We start from the raw sequence: 16130 nt of genomic DNA on the forward strand, positions 1-16130 counted from the left end.
AGCCGTTTTCAGTCATTTTAGCAACTTTTTGACAATTTTTTACATGGTCTTATGTACTTTTCATGCATCTCTTACTCTAATATCAAGGTTTGAATGTTTTCTATTGACCTCAAAATCAGAAAAGGCTGTATATGAACAATTTTAGGCTAGGTTAAGCTACGGTCGACGTCGGTCATCCCCTCCCCTAGCCTTAGGCTAGGTTACAACAACATTGATAAAAACAATGATTTACTGCCACAATAACCCTCCATTTTGATCGTTTATATTTTGAGAAAGGTATTAAATAAATCATTTAAAATCATTTAAATATTTGAGGGGGGGGGAGGGGGGGAGGGGGGTAAGGCCTTAAACGTGAAAGGTAAGATCCGGTAACTGATTTTACGGGTGCCTCCCCCTTGACCTATGACACACCGGTAGGATGAAAGGCTTGAAGAACGTCTTGAATGCTCAATCAGATTATTTGACATCGATATAGGGGGCCACCAGACGTCGTACGTCCCACTGCTCACATGGATATTTGGCAAAGCAGACCGTGTAGGTGAATGATATTCGAACCTGTGTGTTCGACCCGACCGAGAAACATAAACTATACACATACTCACAAAAACCATACATTCCCTTCCTTACCTACTAACCAACTTAACTCACCCTGCGCAGACTCTCGCCAACTCTGGCTACTGAACAAGATGTTCTGCTGCTGACACCTAGGTCTCTCCGCTTACCTGTCACAGTGTGCAGGTTAATTATTGCTCTCTGTTCGTTCTCCTCTCCGCCGTCCCCTGGATCGCTGGCTTATCGATTTATCACGCACGTGCATCGACGAGCACACCCGCTGACTTCCATGTAGCCCCAATCCAAGGACCCACATCGGTCGACAAAGGTCTATCTCGCGCAGCTGTCGCCCATGGCTTCCGAGGCGGAATCAATTGCACAAATAGTCACTCTATACTCCCTTGGCTGCTCTGACCGGTATCCTTCACGTATCCATTCGCCGCTCCGCCTAACATTCTACGCAAACAATGTCTCCCACCGACTCGTTCAGCCTCTTCATCAATGTCATTGATCTTCTAGACATGCTTTTCCACGTCTTGTGCTGTGTTTTGCCTAGAACGCAGATATTGAACCTTAACAACGCTTTGGATGGCACGAAGAAAGATCTCGAGAGGGCGGAAGAGATGGGGATTGAGGTACAAGAGTTCAAGAAGGACATGCAGATGTACGTTCTACTTCCTCTGATACGAAACATGACGAGACTCTGAGTTTCTGCCGCTTTACTGGCGGATTTCTTTGAACAGGTACATTAAACAGCGTGAGGTGTTACACGTCCGCATCGGAAGATCGACTGTGCTGTATATGGAGCTGGTAGATGCTACGATGGGCTTGACGTGCAAAGCTCGAGCTGTGCTCTGGAGGGTAAAGGTTTTGAGGAGGGCCATCACGGTGAGGATCAGGATCGTTCACGTAGCTCAAACGCTATTTGTATGTCGCTCATTCATTTATGTTCTATACTCGTTCTTCCTTAGATTTCTATCCTCAAACAACAACAAATCGGAGACGCTGAGAAGACACTCGTTGTTTGATGAATAATATGTAGGTCAGTAGACTCAGTCTTCTAATTGAAATAAGATCTTCGCTGACGCTCCGTTTGCCATCTGTTTACCGCTTTGCGTAGGTATTAGCGCAAAGTCTTGTAACGTCCTTGAATCTACCTTCCCTTCGAGACACTTTACGCGGGATCATCTACTCGATAGCCAGTGATGCGAATACAGAATTATATATAAGGTCATTTCTGCGAAACTCCATCAGCACTCGCGTCTTGATATGCCTTTCCGCTGTCGATACACCGTTCCAACTTGAAGAAGACCTCGCCAAGCTTGTCTCATCCCTCGGGCCTCGTGCTTGCTTTAGAGAACGTGTACTGTGTCGGGTGAAAGATGCGAGTGCACTAACGTTAGAAATACAAGCGAGCAACAGGCAGTCTCTGAGTTCGAGGATCGAGGAAATGATAAAGGAGTAAATGGGACGCAGTTCGGACATAGACATGTCGATACGGACACTCTGATGCGTGTTCGAGCTTGTCGCGCACGTCACTCAGCCTCCAAACCAACTCCAGCCGAATTGAATCAGTTCGCACATCAAGCGCCGGCAGTTTCCGGGCAAACCAAGTTGAACCGGTTAAACGCCACACGGTCAAGTTGCTGCCCTAAGTATCTCTCCTTTGCCCTTTTCGTCTCACAATCGTGGGTGCGCTCTCTATCGTAAATCCTATTATGGCGAATACAAGGAAGACTGCCCACATATTGCGCTCAGAATCATCAGAAGGTATCCATACACGACTAAAATACAGACAGGGATGGCGGCACATATCTCGAGACAGTATGTAGAACCGTCCATACGATTGGATGGAATAGAAGAGATGTTGACAGAAATGAGAGATGCTAGAGATTCTTGTGAACTGCGATGGAACGAAGGGCACCGCGCCCTGGTGAGAAGATGACGTTCCATGAGGGGTCAGTCGAGGAGACGTACCGGTTGTCATACATGAGTGCCTAGACAGTATGCTCATCTTCCTTGCTCGTGTTAGCAGCATCTCTGGGCGGAGCATTCGCTTTCTGAGTCGCAAACTACACATCAGTGAGGGTACAGTCAATTACCCCGTGGTGGGCCAGTACCCCGTAATGGGTCACCTTCCAAATGCGGGCGCTCGACACCTCATATGGTGGAGTTGTGCTCCCATTCGAAGCTTTGGAGCATGATATCATAGCATTCTTGGCCTTTCGATGCCAGCCCTCACCGTAAACAGTAGGTGACCCATTACGGGGTACTGGCCCACCACGGGGTAATTGACTGTATCTTCAGTGGTGAAGCCGAAGACAAACAGGCGGGAGTGAAGCACTGACGACGACATCTTGATGAAGCCTCTTAACCCTACGCGCAGTAATATATACAGTCCAGGTAAGCCCCGTGGCCGCATCCATGAGCTCCCTGCCAAGGCTACTCGCTATTAGAGCGCGCTCGATGAGTGGGTCACACTGCTCCTGACAGCTATAAAAAAGACGGACCGGGTTAGACAAGAATAGAGTGGACGGACGAGATAAATGTAATATTAGATCTGGAGGCGGTTATAAGACAGGTTAGTGGGCGCGTACCTCTGTAGCTCTCCCCTGATACATCCAACATCGAGTCCCATGTCTACCGCCCTTTCCGCCGCTGTCTTCGCCGTCTTCAGCATCTTCACCAACTCTTCCACCTGCGTACGCGGCAGGATCCAGACGAGAAGCCGCAGAAAGACGTCGATGAGAGACAGTATGTTGATGAAGAGGCCAAAGTTATCCGCCGGCGACATTTCGTAGTAAAAATAGTGAGGTGCTTGGCGCGGGCTAAGATTAGAAGAGGGGAAAGGGGGCTCGATGGGCATGGGGCACAGATGTATGCGAAACGCATTTGCGGCCTGTCATGTAAGCATTCGTGGGTATATGTGGGCGTTCCGTGCAGAGTGCATGCTTGAGAAGGTTGGCTGTGAAGCAGACCCCGAAAACTTTCCCAGAAGTCCGAGCCTGGTAAATGTGTTGGGGCGCAGATACGAGGAGGTTGCGGTAAGATCAGTGAGCAATCTGCAGTGCTTCTCATCCACTGTACGCGTATGTGAAAGAACCGGTCGGCGAGGTAAAGACCACGTCAAAGTTGGATGTTAGGCCTCACAAAGTCCTAATTTCATTGGCTCAGATTTACAGCTGAACAGCTGAACAGGAATGAAGTTGAAAAAAACAGCTAGAAAATCCACTCTGAAGGCCCTGATGTCCCATTTGAGTGCATTGGTTTTCGGGCAAAATCAGAGGTCAGATCCCCCGTGCGTATGCCAAACATTTGGGGTCATTCAAACCTTGAGGGTCATTGCTGGGGTCCTCGATGGGGGCAAAAACCTTCTCCTTACTCCATGTTCTCGATGGTGTACTACTGACTATGATGGTTGGGCGCGCTGGGAAAAGATTGAGCAGACAAGGTATCCTGCAAGATCAGAAGGCGAGAGAAGGGCTCCATACGGGCCTTGAGAGGAGATACTGGCCTCAATCAGTGCGATTGAACGGTCATCGGCTGCTATCAGTGAAGCGCTCTAACTTGCGGTTGCTGCACTGAGATGAACTGATACAAGCTTGCGTACTTGGAGCCTGTGATCTTTCAGCTGCCGCGTTATGGAATACCATCGGCATAGTCAGTTGGAACGTCAGAACGCTGTGTACTAGAAAGGGTTGTGCACTTGTACCATTCGTTCTCAAATATCCAGGAGTGGACACGGCGAAATGTCGGCGACGTCTCTGATTGAGGGTGGTTTGAGGGTGGTAGTGTCAACAGCCATTGAACTATCCTTTTCCCTCGATGAAACCCACACACGGGCTGAAGACCTTACATTAAGTCATCGCGAGAGTCTCCGGATTGCACCATCAACTGAGGCGGCAAGAAAATCAAAACAATTTCTCAGAACAGCAGACTCCCGGCCAATGACACGGATGTGCAACAACGAGCAATGTGCATCGACAGACACTCGGTATCCAGGAAGGAAGTTACAACATGAGAACACACGTACATTGATTCCAGTGGGACAGCGTCAGATGTTGCTATATCATGACTGAGAGACTAGAGTGAGGGCGCTAAAATATGAGAAAATACTGTCAGTTCCTGAGTGTCCAAGTCCGAGAACAAGACGAAAAGTTGAAGAAGACCTCAAGGACTCCCATCGCAGCAAGACTCGAGCGACACAGAGGTTCGAAGTCTAAGGTCTACGCGTCCCGCTTCCGAAAATATCAGGCGATATGCGAGGGTATTCCATTTTACGGAAGAATACATGTGGTTCCTCCAGAGTGAGAAAACAGATCTGACATCGGTCTGAGAACAGAACTTGCCAGGGAAAGGTACATATATGATGTGGGCTTGGATGCGGGCCTTGGTGCCTGTCTGATGACGACGGACCAACCACGTGAGGACCACGCGAACGATGATCGAAGCGAACACGATGACGGCGTTCGTCCTTCTGCACTTTTGCAGCATCTTCCAGTCGTCGATTCGGGCCACTACTTTTTTAGTGTCCCATAGTCATGGCTTCCCATTATGTCGAATTCTTGACACTGTCTTGACATGGCATGGACATCTGACAGCTAGGAAATCTCACTGTTTAAAGGCCACCACGCTCCCGTTCTTCCGATATGCACGCCGCTTTCTCTTACGGAGTTGATGTCGCTCTACGCTCGCCCAAATCAGGAGGTCCATTTTCCCTTTCACCGTCGATCTTGCTTCCCAGCATTGGACGTGGATTTCCCACCGCTCCCTCATGTAGAATCTCTAGGACCCGATCCAGGCCTCTCGTATCCATAATGGTCGCGCGAAAGGACCGCTCTAAACATCCAGCTTCGGTTCAAAGGATTCGTCCCTCACTTTATCGACATCGATCACCGTGTCCGCCGCCCTCATCTTTCGCTACTGTCCACGCATCTCATCAACGTACAGCATGGTTTTAGGATACCTCAACGAGAACAGGCCGAGGACGAAGATGGAGGTATTGGGACACGCATTGAGAGATGCGAGGATGGAGCTGGACACCCTGCGTAGCGTGTCTGCTGGCCTGGAGTACGACGTACGTGCGTATGAAGTCACGTTGAACCGGTGCGTCTTTCGTTCTTTCCTTTGCAATACTCTGGATGTCGTGCGCAGACTCATTTTTTTTGGGCGCGGAACAGATTTGAGGAGAAATACAAGATGCTTGGACCCGCCGCTGGGGCTGTTGAGAGCGAGCGTGGCACTCGGCACCCCGAAGGACTGAGTTTGAGTTGGGAGCTCGCAAATATTGCAACGGGGTCGGCATGGACCGTGGCGGGCCTGCTGGACGGAGTGAGATGTTTGAGGAGGGGTGTACTGGTACGTTCGCACATTTCATGGCTCTCACTTTGAATATGAGTATGATGCTCATTGAAACCTTGATTGTGAATTTTCCAGTTGGCTATTCAGAAGGCACGTCAATCGCAACCAGGGATGCATCGCGAACAGTCGTACGAGAAGGACGAGTATGAGTCGATTGTCTGATTGGCAGACTGCCCCACGTTTTGGCGGGTACTGGCCTGATCCGGTTTCGTGAACACTTTGAACGCCCTTGTTGGTCTGAAGTCTGAATGTTTGCGTCTTCGCTTGGTCGCCGCTTCTTCTACGATGGTGTTGATATCTGTTCACTGTCGTTGTCGTATTCTTAGTTTGCTTCGACAGTCATAGCGACCGGGTCTACAAGGTGGCGCAGCTTCATTGGGCCGCACTTATAGCGCACTGACTCTCATACAAAACCAACTTTCCCGGAAGTCATGGGTGTACTTCCCGTCGTTGAGGTTCATCCACTACCAACATCATCAGACGCCGCCGCTGCAAATGCTCAGCCTCGGGTGAGTATGTATCTGGTTCGAAGTACATACTTACAGTTCACCAATGCACGGCCCCTTTCCGTAGTAGTCTCCCCCTCGTTATTCCATCCCTATTCCCCGCCCTCACCGTCTCAGTCCACCAAGTTTCAGCTCTCTCCATAGCCACACCGCCGACCCTCACTGTCGGAAAGTAACGCCGCTTTACCCGGACTTCAATATATGGTGACCTGCCGACCTTTGACCTCCTGTTAGGCAACTCGGAGCTGCCGATCACGGTCTGAGCGACCAAGATCGTGACGATTATGGGGAAGAGCATATTAGTGGCCAAATGTGACGCAGAGTTCAGTTTACTGTTTTACTTATATATGTTGGGCTTCTTGTCGAGAAGGACTGATTAGTATCATGCGGGTATAGGTAGCGATAACTTCATGCTTTCTGCGTTCCATATGCCGTGAGTACATTACCCTGTCTCTGCTCTTTCCTTGGTCTTGCTATGATCGTGCTCGTGTATACGCTTTCCGCTCCTTTGTAACCACGGCCCAATTTACGCTTTTGACGAGCAGATATTATTTACTCCATTCACCAGTTTTCTAGGCAGAACCCTTGACAAAGAATATCCTTCCACGAAATTCACCTTCGTCATGGCTGCGTAGGACTGTGGCGTACTTAGTAAGGTCAAAACACCCTATCTTGGGTTTGTATCATCACACGGCGAACCTTGGGTACATGAGTTTTGTGGAAGCGTTAACGATTATCATCATGCCTTATATGGATTAATAGTTGCTTAGACCCAACTTAGACCAACTACATGGGCGAACATAGCTCTCTCGAACGTGCGAGTGAGGTGCGAGGAACAATATTAACTTGATGTTCCTTTGGGCCAAAGCATCAACAACCAGTCACTAACGACTGCCTGTGGATGCTGTGGTCCGAACATAACTTTTTGAATTCTCCAGGATTCTCAGGAGCTGTTGCGACCGTGATAGATAGGAACACAGGCCGCACTGCATAGTTTGCCGGGATATTGAGGGCTCCAGAAGTCTTGGTGACAACTAACTAATGTATGACTGTAGTTTTGGTGAAGGCAACTTGAATTTGATGTGAGTTGAGTCAAGACGGTGCCACAAGCAATAAGACGCAAAAAAGGTGGCACTCGGACACACGCAGTTTGCCGGTCGCGGAGTTTGAACTCGTTACTTTTGTTCTTGATTCCACCGCGACACCTGCGTTATGCTCCTCTCTCCCTACTCCTATCAATCCAGTACGCGACCTCTAAATCCGAATCATCACTCACTAGATGGCTGCACTTGGCAATACTGCACTGACCTCGGCTGAAGAAGTCAGAATCGAAAAATGGCGTCAACAACTCTCTAGCATTGACCCCCAGAGAATCATCGACCTTGTGTCGCTGCAACCCGTTGGCTGGCTAGATACCTGGAGCGTGGGTCTGATCATATATGTGTTAAGACAGAGCGACCACTCTACTTACTGCACTGTGCCACAGGACCACGTGGATGTGTTGCGCGCTCTGAACAGGGCTGCCCACAATTGGGATCTGGGTTTCGAGCGGCTGGTCATGGCGGGATTGGTCGAGTCGATGTGCCAAGGGGTCATATCCCGCCAGCTGGCTCAGAACCATTCTAACTTCTCAGTAAGCTCCATACATATAAATTGTTCGTCTTTAGGTCCTGATGTAGATACTATACATAGGAAACCATGAAACTCATGAGCATAATTGGGCGTGCGGTTGATTCCTTGGAGTATCCACTAACGTCGTCCCAGAAGCGATTCATTGTTGCAATCAGGGAGCATTGGAAAGATATGGTGGAAAGCGTGAGCCGATACCATACATTTTCGAATTCGCCATCCGGAACTGATCATCGCCTATATCATCTTCATAGCTATGGAACATACCTCTGTCGAGACTTCTTCCCTTAAGAGTGCGCTATGTTTATGGGCATCTTACAGAGCACATAATAGCTTTTGATCCTTCGATATTGAGGTAAGTTTGGACCCTGGTTGGATTCATTTTTGATCCGAGCTTGAGTTATGGAACTGATAATCCTTTAGCGTGATAGACCAGCCGGAAGACCTGACTGTGCCCATGATATTCAGGTGTTGGATGGAGTCAACGACAAGAGACGACCTCATGAGCACCACGAACGCTTTGTTCAACATCTTTGGCGCCAACCCAATGCGTCCTTGCCCAGCAGCTAAAGAATATCGAAAGAGTCACCCAGTGCCTTCCCATATAATCTGCACACTACTGAAGGGCGTCCCACATGGATCTACTCGCCTACTCCTTGAAAGGACGTTGCAAATTCTGTCAAAAGCTCACATCATGGAATTCGCCTCTGTACTACAGCTTTTTAGCCTTCTTTTCGAGTCTGCGCACTGGGGACCGGAAGCGGACACGTCTTTTATCAGAGGTGTCTGCCGGTCTAAACCCTTATTCACGTTCCTATTCTCCGCTCTCCGAGACCCAGAACAGATCCACCCAACGATGGAAAGGGAACGCCGTACCGTTGCCCCTTTCATTTTCCGCTTTATCAATTCCTGCTTTGACAAGCTGAACATTGCCCCGACTCAAGAAATCGAGTCGTTCTTGAAACTACTCTGCAAACATGCGAAACTGCTGGACATCCTGGAGATGATGATGACACAGGGCGACACCTCTCAGATCGAGCTACGTACGTTGTCACCATCCCCTCTTTGCCCACTGAAATTCGACCGCGCATCTTTCTTTCATGCGTTGTATACTGACCAGACTGATTGGAATCCCTCAGAATATGTAGGTGACTGCATTACAGGCATTACACAGCTGTTAGAGGGACGACCAGTCCTTTTGCCCATCGTCCGAGCCGACCTTCCCCGTCCTCGCTTGAAGCATGCTTGTCTAGAGAAAGCCCTTGGCGCCTCTGTTCAGCCACTTATACGCGTCGAGGGGCCATCATTGCAAACCCACGCGTGGTACCTCGTTGATCAATTTGAGAACATGTGCCAGGTTGACCGCCAGTGCATGAGAAGGGGCTGCAAGCGGACGCGTAGAGCACGATGCAAAGATTGCAAGGTGACGGAGTATTGTAGTTATCAGTGCCAGAAAAAGTGAGTGCGCTCAATCTTTTTTTTTCCATGCGAACTGGAAGGCCTGACCGAAAGGACTCTGCTATTTTTTGACCAGGGACTGGCCGGACCACCGTCTTGTTTGCGGGCTTAAATACCAGGCCAACAGCTTTTTCGACAAGGCAATTGTTACGGGAATACCGGACAGGTTCCCTTTCAGGTTTTCGCGAGGGGGATCACCGGTGTTCTGACAAACGACAGTGTTCGTTCTACCTATGTGTTCGATCTTACTCCCTCTCAACTTCATCCCTGGCAGCTGGTACTGTTTTCTTCTTCTCAGGTACCTCCAGCATCGTTCTTTCTATTGTGTTCTGCTATTGCCCTACTAGCTTTCGATTCATGACCGTACAAGACCAGAAATTTCTTCATTGACATACTTAGAGTAGTTTCTAGAGCGCAGTGCGCCAATGCATGAATCAGGACTGAGAAATTTTGCGATATCTGCGTCGCTCGTAACAGCACCTCTGCCGTAGAATGCTATCGCACCCATTGGTAAAATGTGCCTTCGGCGGCCGGGGATGGTCTGGTTCTAAACGTAACCATCGCCCTGAATAATGTCATGTCAAATATTCAACAAGCAAGGAAAGTCCGAGACGGAGCATAAGATAAGTTGTGAGATGCTCAAAGAAAGACGGTGGCGGCGTATGAGAAAGCCATATTGACGGAAAGCCCATCTAAAGCTCATCCGAGCCCACACATACCTGTACCGCCCATGTGATTCACTCAAGACTGGTAGGTGGCCTGCTTAGCACAAAACCAATCAATGAAGGCGTATACGTCCGAGCGTTGACTAGAACTTCTCATCATTGCCCTCTGGTAAAGAGAGGTCCAGCAGGCGCAAAAGCTTTGAGCGATGGCATCGAGCAGATAGTGAAGGGGTACAGTGTTACACACGGCATAGAACTCTACGCGGAAGTACATAGACGTTTGGATACTGAGAGCGAAAGCGGAAGCGATGCGAGTGCGTGGATAGCAATTGAAAATCGACTGTACGATGTGATGGTGTCAAGATTAGACCACATCGCTCCGAAAATGGCGAGAGTGAACGAAGACATACCAAGAGAGCAAGCTGATAGCACAGATGAAGAAGGAAATTGTGTTGGGGATTACGCAGGAGCCAGGGAATGAGTGATTTGTTGAGCGAGGAGGGTCGGTGCGAGGAGGATCGGTGCGAGGAAGATCGGTGCGAGGAGGGTAGGGACGATTCGGGCGGAAGACTGAGTGTCCCGGATCGCGACCTGGATTGAACATAGAAAACGATCAGCCGAAAGGTCCCCGAGCCAGCGCAGAATAATATCGCATGGAAAATATCAACGTGGTGAAGATGAGTTTGACCGACCATGATATCCCGACGCAGAACTTTCAGCTCCTCCGCCAAACGATACATCTCCCAAGTCAATCCTTTTCCGACATCCCAGACTTCCAAATGGAGCGCTGTCTCGGCATTGACGCATAGGTGGATCGTCCTATACTGGTCTCTGCACCTATAGATGCGAAACGATCGTGTCGAACCCCAGCGAAGCAGAGGATAATACTTATTAGCTCCGCATTCGACGGTTGAAGGCGAGCAGAACATATGAACTTCCCAGTAAACGAGAGAAACTCACCTCGCGAGACGGCTTTCGAGACTCTGAATGTCTACGTCCTTCCTGATCGCTTCCTCCAATTCATCCCTCACATCCCTCAGCGCCACTTCCAACTTCTGCATCTGCGCCTGCGGGCGCACGTACCCCAGAATCTCGTAGGTAAAATCCAACAAAGTCACCGCGTTCATGAAGATGCCAAAGTTGTTCGCAGCGGCCATGATGATTATCTAGGAAATTCCGGGATTTATGGCGAGGGTGGTGTTGCGAGCTGAGGAGGGGGTGTATTTGGGTACTGCAGGCTGTGATGGCCACGTGTGGAGCGGCATCAAGCGATTGATATTCCCATATACAAGCGACGACGAGAGGGAGGATGTCGAAGAGGAAGACGACGAGGTGAAAGGACCAGAGGGGAGGGATGCGGACTTGAACATCGTATGTGGCCTTGTACCGGCATGCACGACAATGATCGGGAGGGTAACGTTAGCAACGACGCAAAGGATAACAAGATAGGCAGCCCACAGACGAGTGCTGGCATGAGTGAAAGAGATCGTGTAGAGTATGAGATATAACACGATCGTATTGCAGACACGACCAGATGTTGAAGGCGCCACTGCAGAATGAGACCAGCGACCGCTGTTTCACGAGTTAACCAGAAAAGCATTGTAGATGATACGAGCCCATTGAGGGCATGACCAGTGGTGCCTATGGAAGGCTCACGATGTTCGCAGAAAGAAAGGGGGAGAAACCCAAGAAAGTGCGTTTGATCAGAATGCAATGGTCGCACCCGACACGCAAATTCCGAGGCAACCAAACGACAGACCATTATAAGTCAGCCATAAATCCCTTGAAACTAAGCAGAGCGGTACATGGCGGTAGTAGATAATGAGGGATGGGGAAGCGAGGAGAGCGACAACGATGAAGGTGAAGGTGCAAGCGAAAGAGGCGCCATGGGATTTTGCTTGACTGCCACAGAGGCGCTCGCGATCGGAAAACACGGTGCAATTATTTCGCAAATGGCCTAATGCAGTAGTTTCACGAGCGCCTACTGGGTGGGCTTCTTAAGCGCTGGCGCATCAGAGCGCTGATCAGGGCGCCTAAAATATCGGAACGCCAAGCGCCCATGTGGGATTACTGCTTTTGGTAGTCACCTCTTCCGCATTCCGTTTGCTTTCGGAGGTCAACAACGACACACAATGATACCGCAAGCACCTCTTCCCTCATACCTTCACCCCCTCTCTTCTTCCCTCCATTTTGTCCTCACGACTTCGCCATGAGCGACCATGAGCGACCAGCAAGCGTGTTGTGGTCTCGACATTAGGCTACGGCTCTGCCTGTACACTCGTCATCGTTGGCTCTTTGATTCCACTTTGATTCTTGAATAGCATGAACTTCTGCTGTTCTCTACCCGGTTCTCTCTCCTCGGGATGTTCACCAGGCCATTACTGATCTGTGTTAGCAAAAACTGGAGTTCTCAACAACCATATCCTTACCTTGATGCGACCTTTGTTTGATTATGAGTCCCCGTAGCGGGGTAAGTCATAGCTGAGGGAGCTTTCATCCATTCGCTGTCGTCTCGCATGCCCGGCAAGGGCTCTCCTATGCCCATATTCCCTCCTCCCCACTCTGTCGGGGCCATTGACAAGACCACCAGTCTCTAGGTCATCCTATCTCACAAACTTCCCAGACCCAGATCGTCCACATGGCTTTTGTCGACAGGTCTCACCGTCGTCTCTTTCGCCCGTCAGCGGTCATTCTACACCCCGTCTACAACGTCTCAAACTCGTCCTCAGTCTTCCTCCACAAGCCTGCTCATCATATTGACCCATATGGGTCCTCAATGCACGTGCAGTCACTGCCTTGTTCCCACAACCTGCTCGACCACATACGTCTCGTCCTCGGGCGCAGGAGACAGCCCATTCCCCTACAAATCCGCAATAAAACCCACATTTCATTCGACTAACTCAAGCACGCGTCTGTTCGCAATGTCTACCGCCGCTAACAATTTTGGCTCTTTCATGAACGCTCTCGCCTTCGTCTGCATCGCTATTAAGATTGGCCGGAAGGTTCTGCCGAGGACGCAACTGGAGATGTTGGAGCAGGCTTTGAAGGAGACGAGGGCGGGTATCAAGGAGGCGAGTGTGTTGTGTATTAATGTCAGGGTTTTTGAGGATGCTCTTCGAGGGTACGTCTTAGCTTTTTTCCTGCGTCGCATTCATTCGGTCTGCCCACGATCCATCTTGGTTTATCATTTCGGTTCTGAGGTCTCTATCCTGTTACTCACATAATCCAATCGTAGACTTGAAGAAGAACATCAGTCGCTCTACATTCAAGCCTACACCGTCACTTGGTTGTCTGTAGCCGCCGATCTGCGAGTAAACCTCTCGTTGAAGGTCCACGGCGTGTTGAGCCGGGTAAAACGCCTCAAACAGGACGTCATGGTCAGTGCTCATTCGCCTGCTTTCTACCCTACGCATTCTCTGCACCAGTCGTCCAATCTAATCAACGGCTTTATCTATGCCCCAGGCTGAGATCCGTACATCAGAAGTCAATAACATTTGGGTCGAGGCTAAGATAGATGGGTCCGTCTGAGCTTTACCTATCATTCCTATGACCCTCGTTTTCTATGATGTAGGATATCCGCATCGATCTGAATTGAATGAGAAACTTGAACCATTTCTCTACTCTTCTTGCATCTCGCGACGGTCTGTCTGAGCAAGTGACTGCAATATTAGAGGACGGAGGCAAATGTATACTCTGGGAAATTTGCTTCCGAACCTCCACGCAATTTGCCGCCACTCGCGACCGCTGCACCAAATGCGTAGTACTAATTTTTACGGACACGAAGTGGTTTGTTCGCCTTCGTTTCCGGTATGCCATCGTCGTAAGTTCTCCTTACGATGTCTATCTCTTTCCGCAAGCTCCGTAATGAATGTTGACCTTTCATTCTTATGCTCGTCACACATGTCCTCTAGAACTCAGTGGGTCGGTCTTTGGCTAATCGCCGAGCGACGGTGCTCAAGCAAGTCCGCAAAGTTAGTCCAACTTCAAAGCAAGTCAGAAACATAAGTAATCACCATTTCGTTCATTCCTCACGGTGACTTGGACTTCGAAATGCGGGATGTGCCTGCATCCACTGTCTCATGCTCGCAATTTCTGGAAACTTGCATATTCCGTCCGTAACATGTTTCGAGACGACTTGAACAATCTTGACTATGCTACCGGCTCAGAAGAAAACGAACCATAGACGGCCGTGCGGTCCTGACAAAATCCCGAGCAGACTGTCCATTTCATTGGCCCTTGTCGCCGTTGACCTTAGAAGGTTCTACTCGATTCTGTGCTTCTGCAAGCTGACGGTCTTCGGTCTTTGAACCTGTCCGTCCCGCCTTGCTCATAGTTCGCGTAACTTGAAGCCGACATTTGTTCCAGTAGAACGACGCCAATGTGGGTTCAGTATCCGCCACAAACATGCACGGCACGGTGCAGGACTGGTATAAGTGCTCTGGCTTTGGAGCTCATACAACAAGTTTATAACTTATCCTAGAAACGACGACGAGGTACGAATCATTGCACCGCTTACAAGACTGGTCGTGCGTCACTGATAGCTTCATCGCCTAGGACCTCTGGACGAAGCCATGACAAACGGCACCTGTATCACGGAGAATGTGTCGCAGCTCGATCTCCGGGCTGCGCGTCTCAACTTTATTGGATTGGTTTTAGGTGGAGTGACATTTGGTACGTATCACATTGTCGTCCATGCGCCCGCCTACTGAGGAGATGCTCGACCGCATCCAGGAGTGCACATCTGTATCTTCTTCTCCGCGGCGTATCTCACCACCAAAACTCGTCTCACGAGGAAAGATAAATTGTGGAAAGGATTACAGACTCTTATTCTGTTCATCCTCGGGACCGTTCATCTGATCACGATCTGCTTGGAGGAGGAGTTGATGCTGGTTAAGCAAAGCTTTGAGGAATCGACTTTTCGGACCATGGTGAACCTACCCCTCCCGTTAAATACGATTGGCCATGTCAGCTTTCTGGCGATTGATATACTCACTAACATGATTTTGGTACGCCCGCGATACTTCCTCAGTTTGCTTTGTATGTCCCACTGACTACCAGGCTTGTACTCAAGGTAAACCGTCTATGGATCGTGTGGGATCATAGTCGCCGCGTAGTCGCGGTCCCCACGTTGCTCTTCGTGGCGTTAGTTGGTGCGTCGAGACCTCCAAATATATTAGCACCTCCACACTATCGTCCCTAACACCAAACTACTTATTCCAGTGCTCAGCATCGTATCGACCATAGACCTCCTACGACCCGAATCGCCCATCTGCTTAAACCAAGCTCTCCCTATGTCCATAGTCGTCGGCTGCTGCTCGATCTCCATCAACATCTTCGTGACTCTCAACATCATGTACCGTCTCCTCTCCATGCGCCGATTGATCCGCCAAGCTCTACCAATGCGAGACGTCAAGATGTACACCTCCCTGAGCGCGATGATCGTTGAGTCGGCAGCTCTGCCTACGGTCCCGTACTTGATCTACCTCGTATTCTATGCGATAGACAGTGGCTTTCGAGCGGTTGTTCTTCCGCTTGTGGTTCAATCGATGGTGCGTCAGATCGACTGTCTTGTTTTTGGGTGTTTATGCAACCATTGTTTCAGCGGCTAATACCTATGTTGGTGTTCATGAACGGCAGTGTATAGCTCCGGAGTTGATCATCCTTCGAGTCGCGCTCGGACACGCGTGCCAGTCGCACAGAGCAGCTACACAAGCAGCCTCTGTTCATCTTATCGCAAGAGGGGGTCGAAGTGCCTTAGATGATAATGGGACGACGGCAGATATTGATTTTGGGTTGGGTACAGTGTAGACGAATGCTGATGTGGAGGGATGCTACTTAGGCAGGTACTCTGACCACATCCGCAAAATACATGCATTCCTTCAAATCAACCCCTTCCGCATCGTCTCTCCGACCTTGACCATGACCTTGACGTCGACTTCGTCAAGCTGTTATTGCGAGA

At 49.7% G+C, this 16130-nt stretch overlaps 7 protein-coding genes across 7 annotated transcripts; 5 read left to right on the forward strand and 2 right to left on the reverse strand.

Moving 5' to 3' along the window:
• Positions 1-1019: 1019 nt before the first annotated feature.
• Positions 1020-1580, forward strand: STEHIDRAFT_156186 (uncharacterized protein; the record flags this gene model as incomplete). The annotated part of the gene is made up of 3 exons (XM_007303428.1): positions 1020-1216; positions 1296-1440; positions 1524-1580. The coding sequence occupies 3 exons, from the start codon at positions 1020-1022 to the stop codon at positions 1578-1580; spliced, it is 399 nt and encodes a 132-aa protein (XP_007303490.1).
• Positions 1581-2549: 969 nt separating this feature from the next.
• On the reverse strand, positions 2550-3418 carry STEHIDRAFT_156187 (uncharacterized protein; the record flags this gene model as incomplete). Its single annotated transcript, XM_007303429.1, has 4 exons — positions 2550-2624; positions 2688-2824; positions 2897-3045; positions 3150-3418. 4 exons carry the CDS (start codon positions 3416-3418, stop codon positions 2550-2552), a joined length of 630 nt encoding a protein of 209 aa, XP_007303491.1.
• A 2085-nt stretch (positions 3419-5503) lies between these two features.
• On the forward strand, positions 5504-6075 carry STEHIDRAFT_156188 (uncharacterized protein; the record flags this gene model as incomplete). The annotated part of the gene is made up of 3 exons (XM_007303430.1): positions 5504-5658; positions 5733-5910; positions 5989-6075. 3 exons carry the CDS (start codon positions 5504-5506, stop codon positions 6073-6075), a joined length of 420 nt encoding a protein of 139 aa, XP_007303492.1.
• Positions 6076-7698: 1623 nt separating this feature from the next.
• Positions 7699-8618, forward strand: STEHIDRAFT_156189 (uncharacterized protein; the record flags this gene model as incomplete). The annotated part of the gene is made up of 5 exons (XM_007303431.1): positions 7699-7842; positions 7906-8052; positions 8112-8234; positions 8303-8403; positions 8480-8618. 5 exons carry the CDS (start codon positions 7699-7701, stop codon positions 8616-8618), a joined length of 654 nt encoding a protein of 217 aa, XP_007303493.1.
• A 24-nt stretch (positions 8619-8642) lies between these two features.
• On the forward strand, positions 8643-9879 carry STEHIDRAFT_146693 (uncharacterized protein). The gene is made up of 3 exons (XM_007303432.1): positions 8643-9091; positions 9188-9506; positions 9583-9879. The coding sequence occupies exons 1-3, from the start codon at positions 8743-8745 to the stop codon at positions 9713-9715; spliced, it is 801 nt and encodes a 266-aa protein (XP_007303494.1). The 5' UTR covers positions 8643-8742; the 3' UTR covers positions 9716-9879.
• Positions 9880-10596: 717 nt separating this feature from the next.
• STEHIDRAFT_138992 (uncharacterized protein) lies at positions 10597-11550 on the reverse strand. Its single transcript, XM_007303433.1, has 3 exons — positions 11132-11550; positions 10864-11008; positions 10597-10762 (listed from the first exon to the last, which is right to left on the reverse strand). Exons 1-3 carry the CDS (start codon positions 11326-11328, stop codon positions 10631-10633), a joined length of 474 nt encoding a protein of 157 aa, XP_007303495.1. The 5' UTR covers positions 11329-11550; the 3' UTR covers positions 10597-10630.
• A 1542-nt stretch (positions 11551-13092) lies between these two features.
• STEHIDRAFT_110479 (uncharacterized protein) lies at positions 13093-15979 on the forward strand (the record flags this gene model as incomplete). Its single annotated transcript, XM_007303434.1, has 10 exons — positions 13093-13292; positions 13407-13548; positions 13634-13689; positions 13772-13991; positions 14083-14142; positions 14713-14842; positions 14903-15177; positions 15243-15321; positions 15392-15720; positions 15809-15979. The coding sequence occupies 10 exons, from the start codon at positions 13093-13095 to the stop codon at positions 15977-15979; spliced, it is 1662 nt and encodes a 553-aa protein (XP_007303496.1).
• Between the last annotated feature and the right edge of the window lie 151 nt (positions 15980-16130).

Source organism: Stereum hirsutum (genome assembly GCF_000264905.1).
Source record: "Stereum hirsutum FP-91666 SS1 unplaced genomic scaffold STEHIscaffold_6, whole genome shotgun sequence".
NCBI lineage: Eukaryota > Fungi > Basidiomycota > Agaricomycetes > Russulales > Stereaceae > Stereum > Stereum hirsutum.

Coding starts and splice junctions, on each gene's coding strand:
- STEHIDRAFT_146693 (XM_007303432.1), top strand. CDS start 8,743: ATGGAATTCGCCTCTGTACTACAGCTTTTTAGCCTTCTTTTCGAGTCT. Junction 9,092..9,187: donor CACCTCTCAGATCGAGCTAC/GTACGTTGTCAC, acceptor GGAATCCCTCAG/AATATGTAGGTGACTGCATT. Junction 9,507..9,582: donor AGTTATCAGTGCCAGAAAAA/GTGAGTGCGCTC, acceptor TTTTTTGACCAG/GGACTGGCCGGACCACCGTC.
- STEHIDRAFT_138992 (XM_007303433.1), bottom strand. CDS start 11,328: ATGGCCGCTGCGAACAACTTTGGCATCTTCATGAACGCGGTGACTTTG. Junction 11,009..11,131: donor CTCGAAAGCCGTCTCGCGAG/GTGAGTTTCTCT, acceptor TCGCATCTATAG/GTGCAGAGACCAGTATAGGA. Junction 10,763..10,863: donor TTCTGCGTCGGGATATCATG/GTCGGTCAAACT, acceptor TGTTCAATCCAG/GTCGCGATCCGGGACACTCA.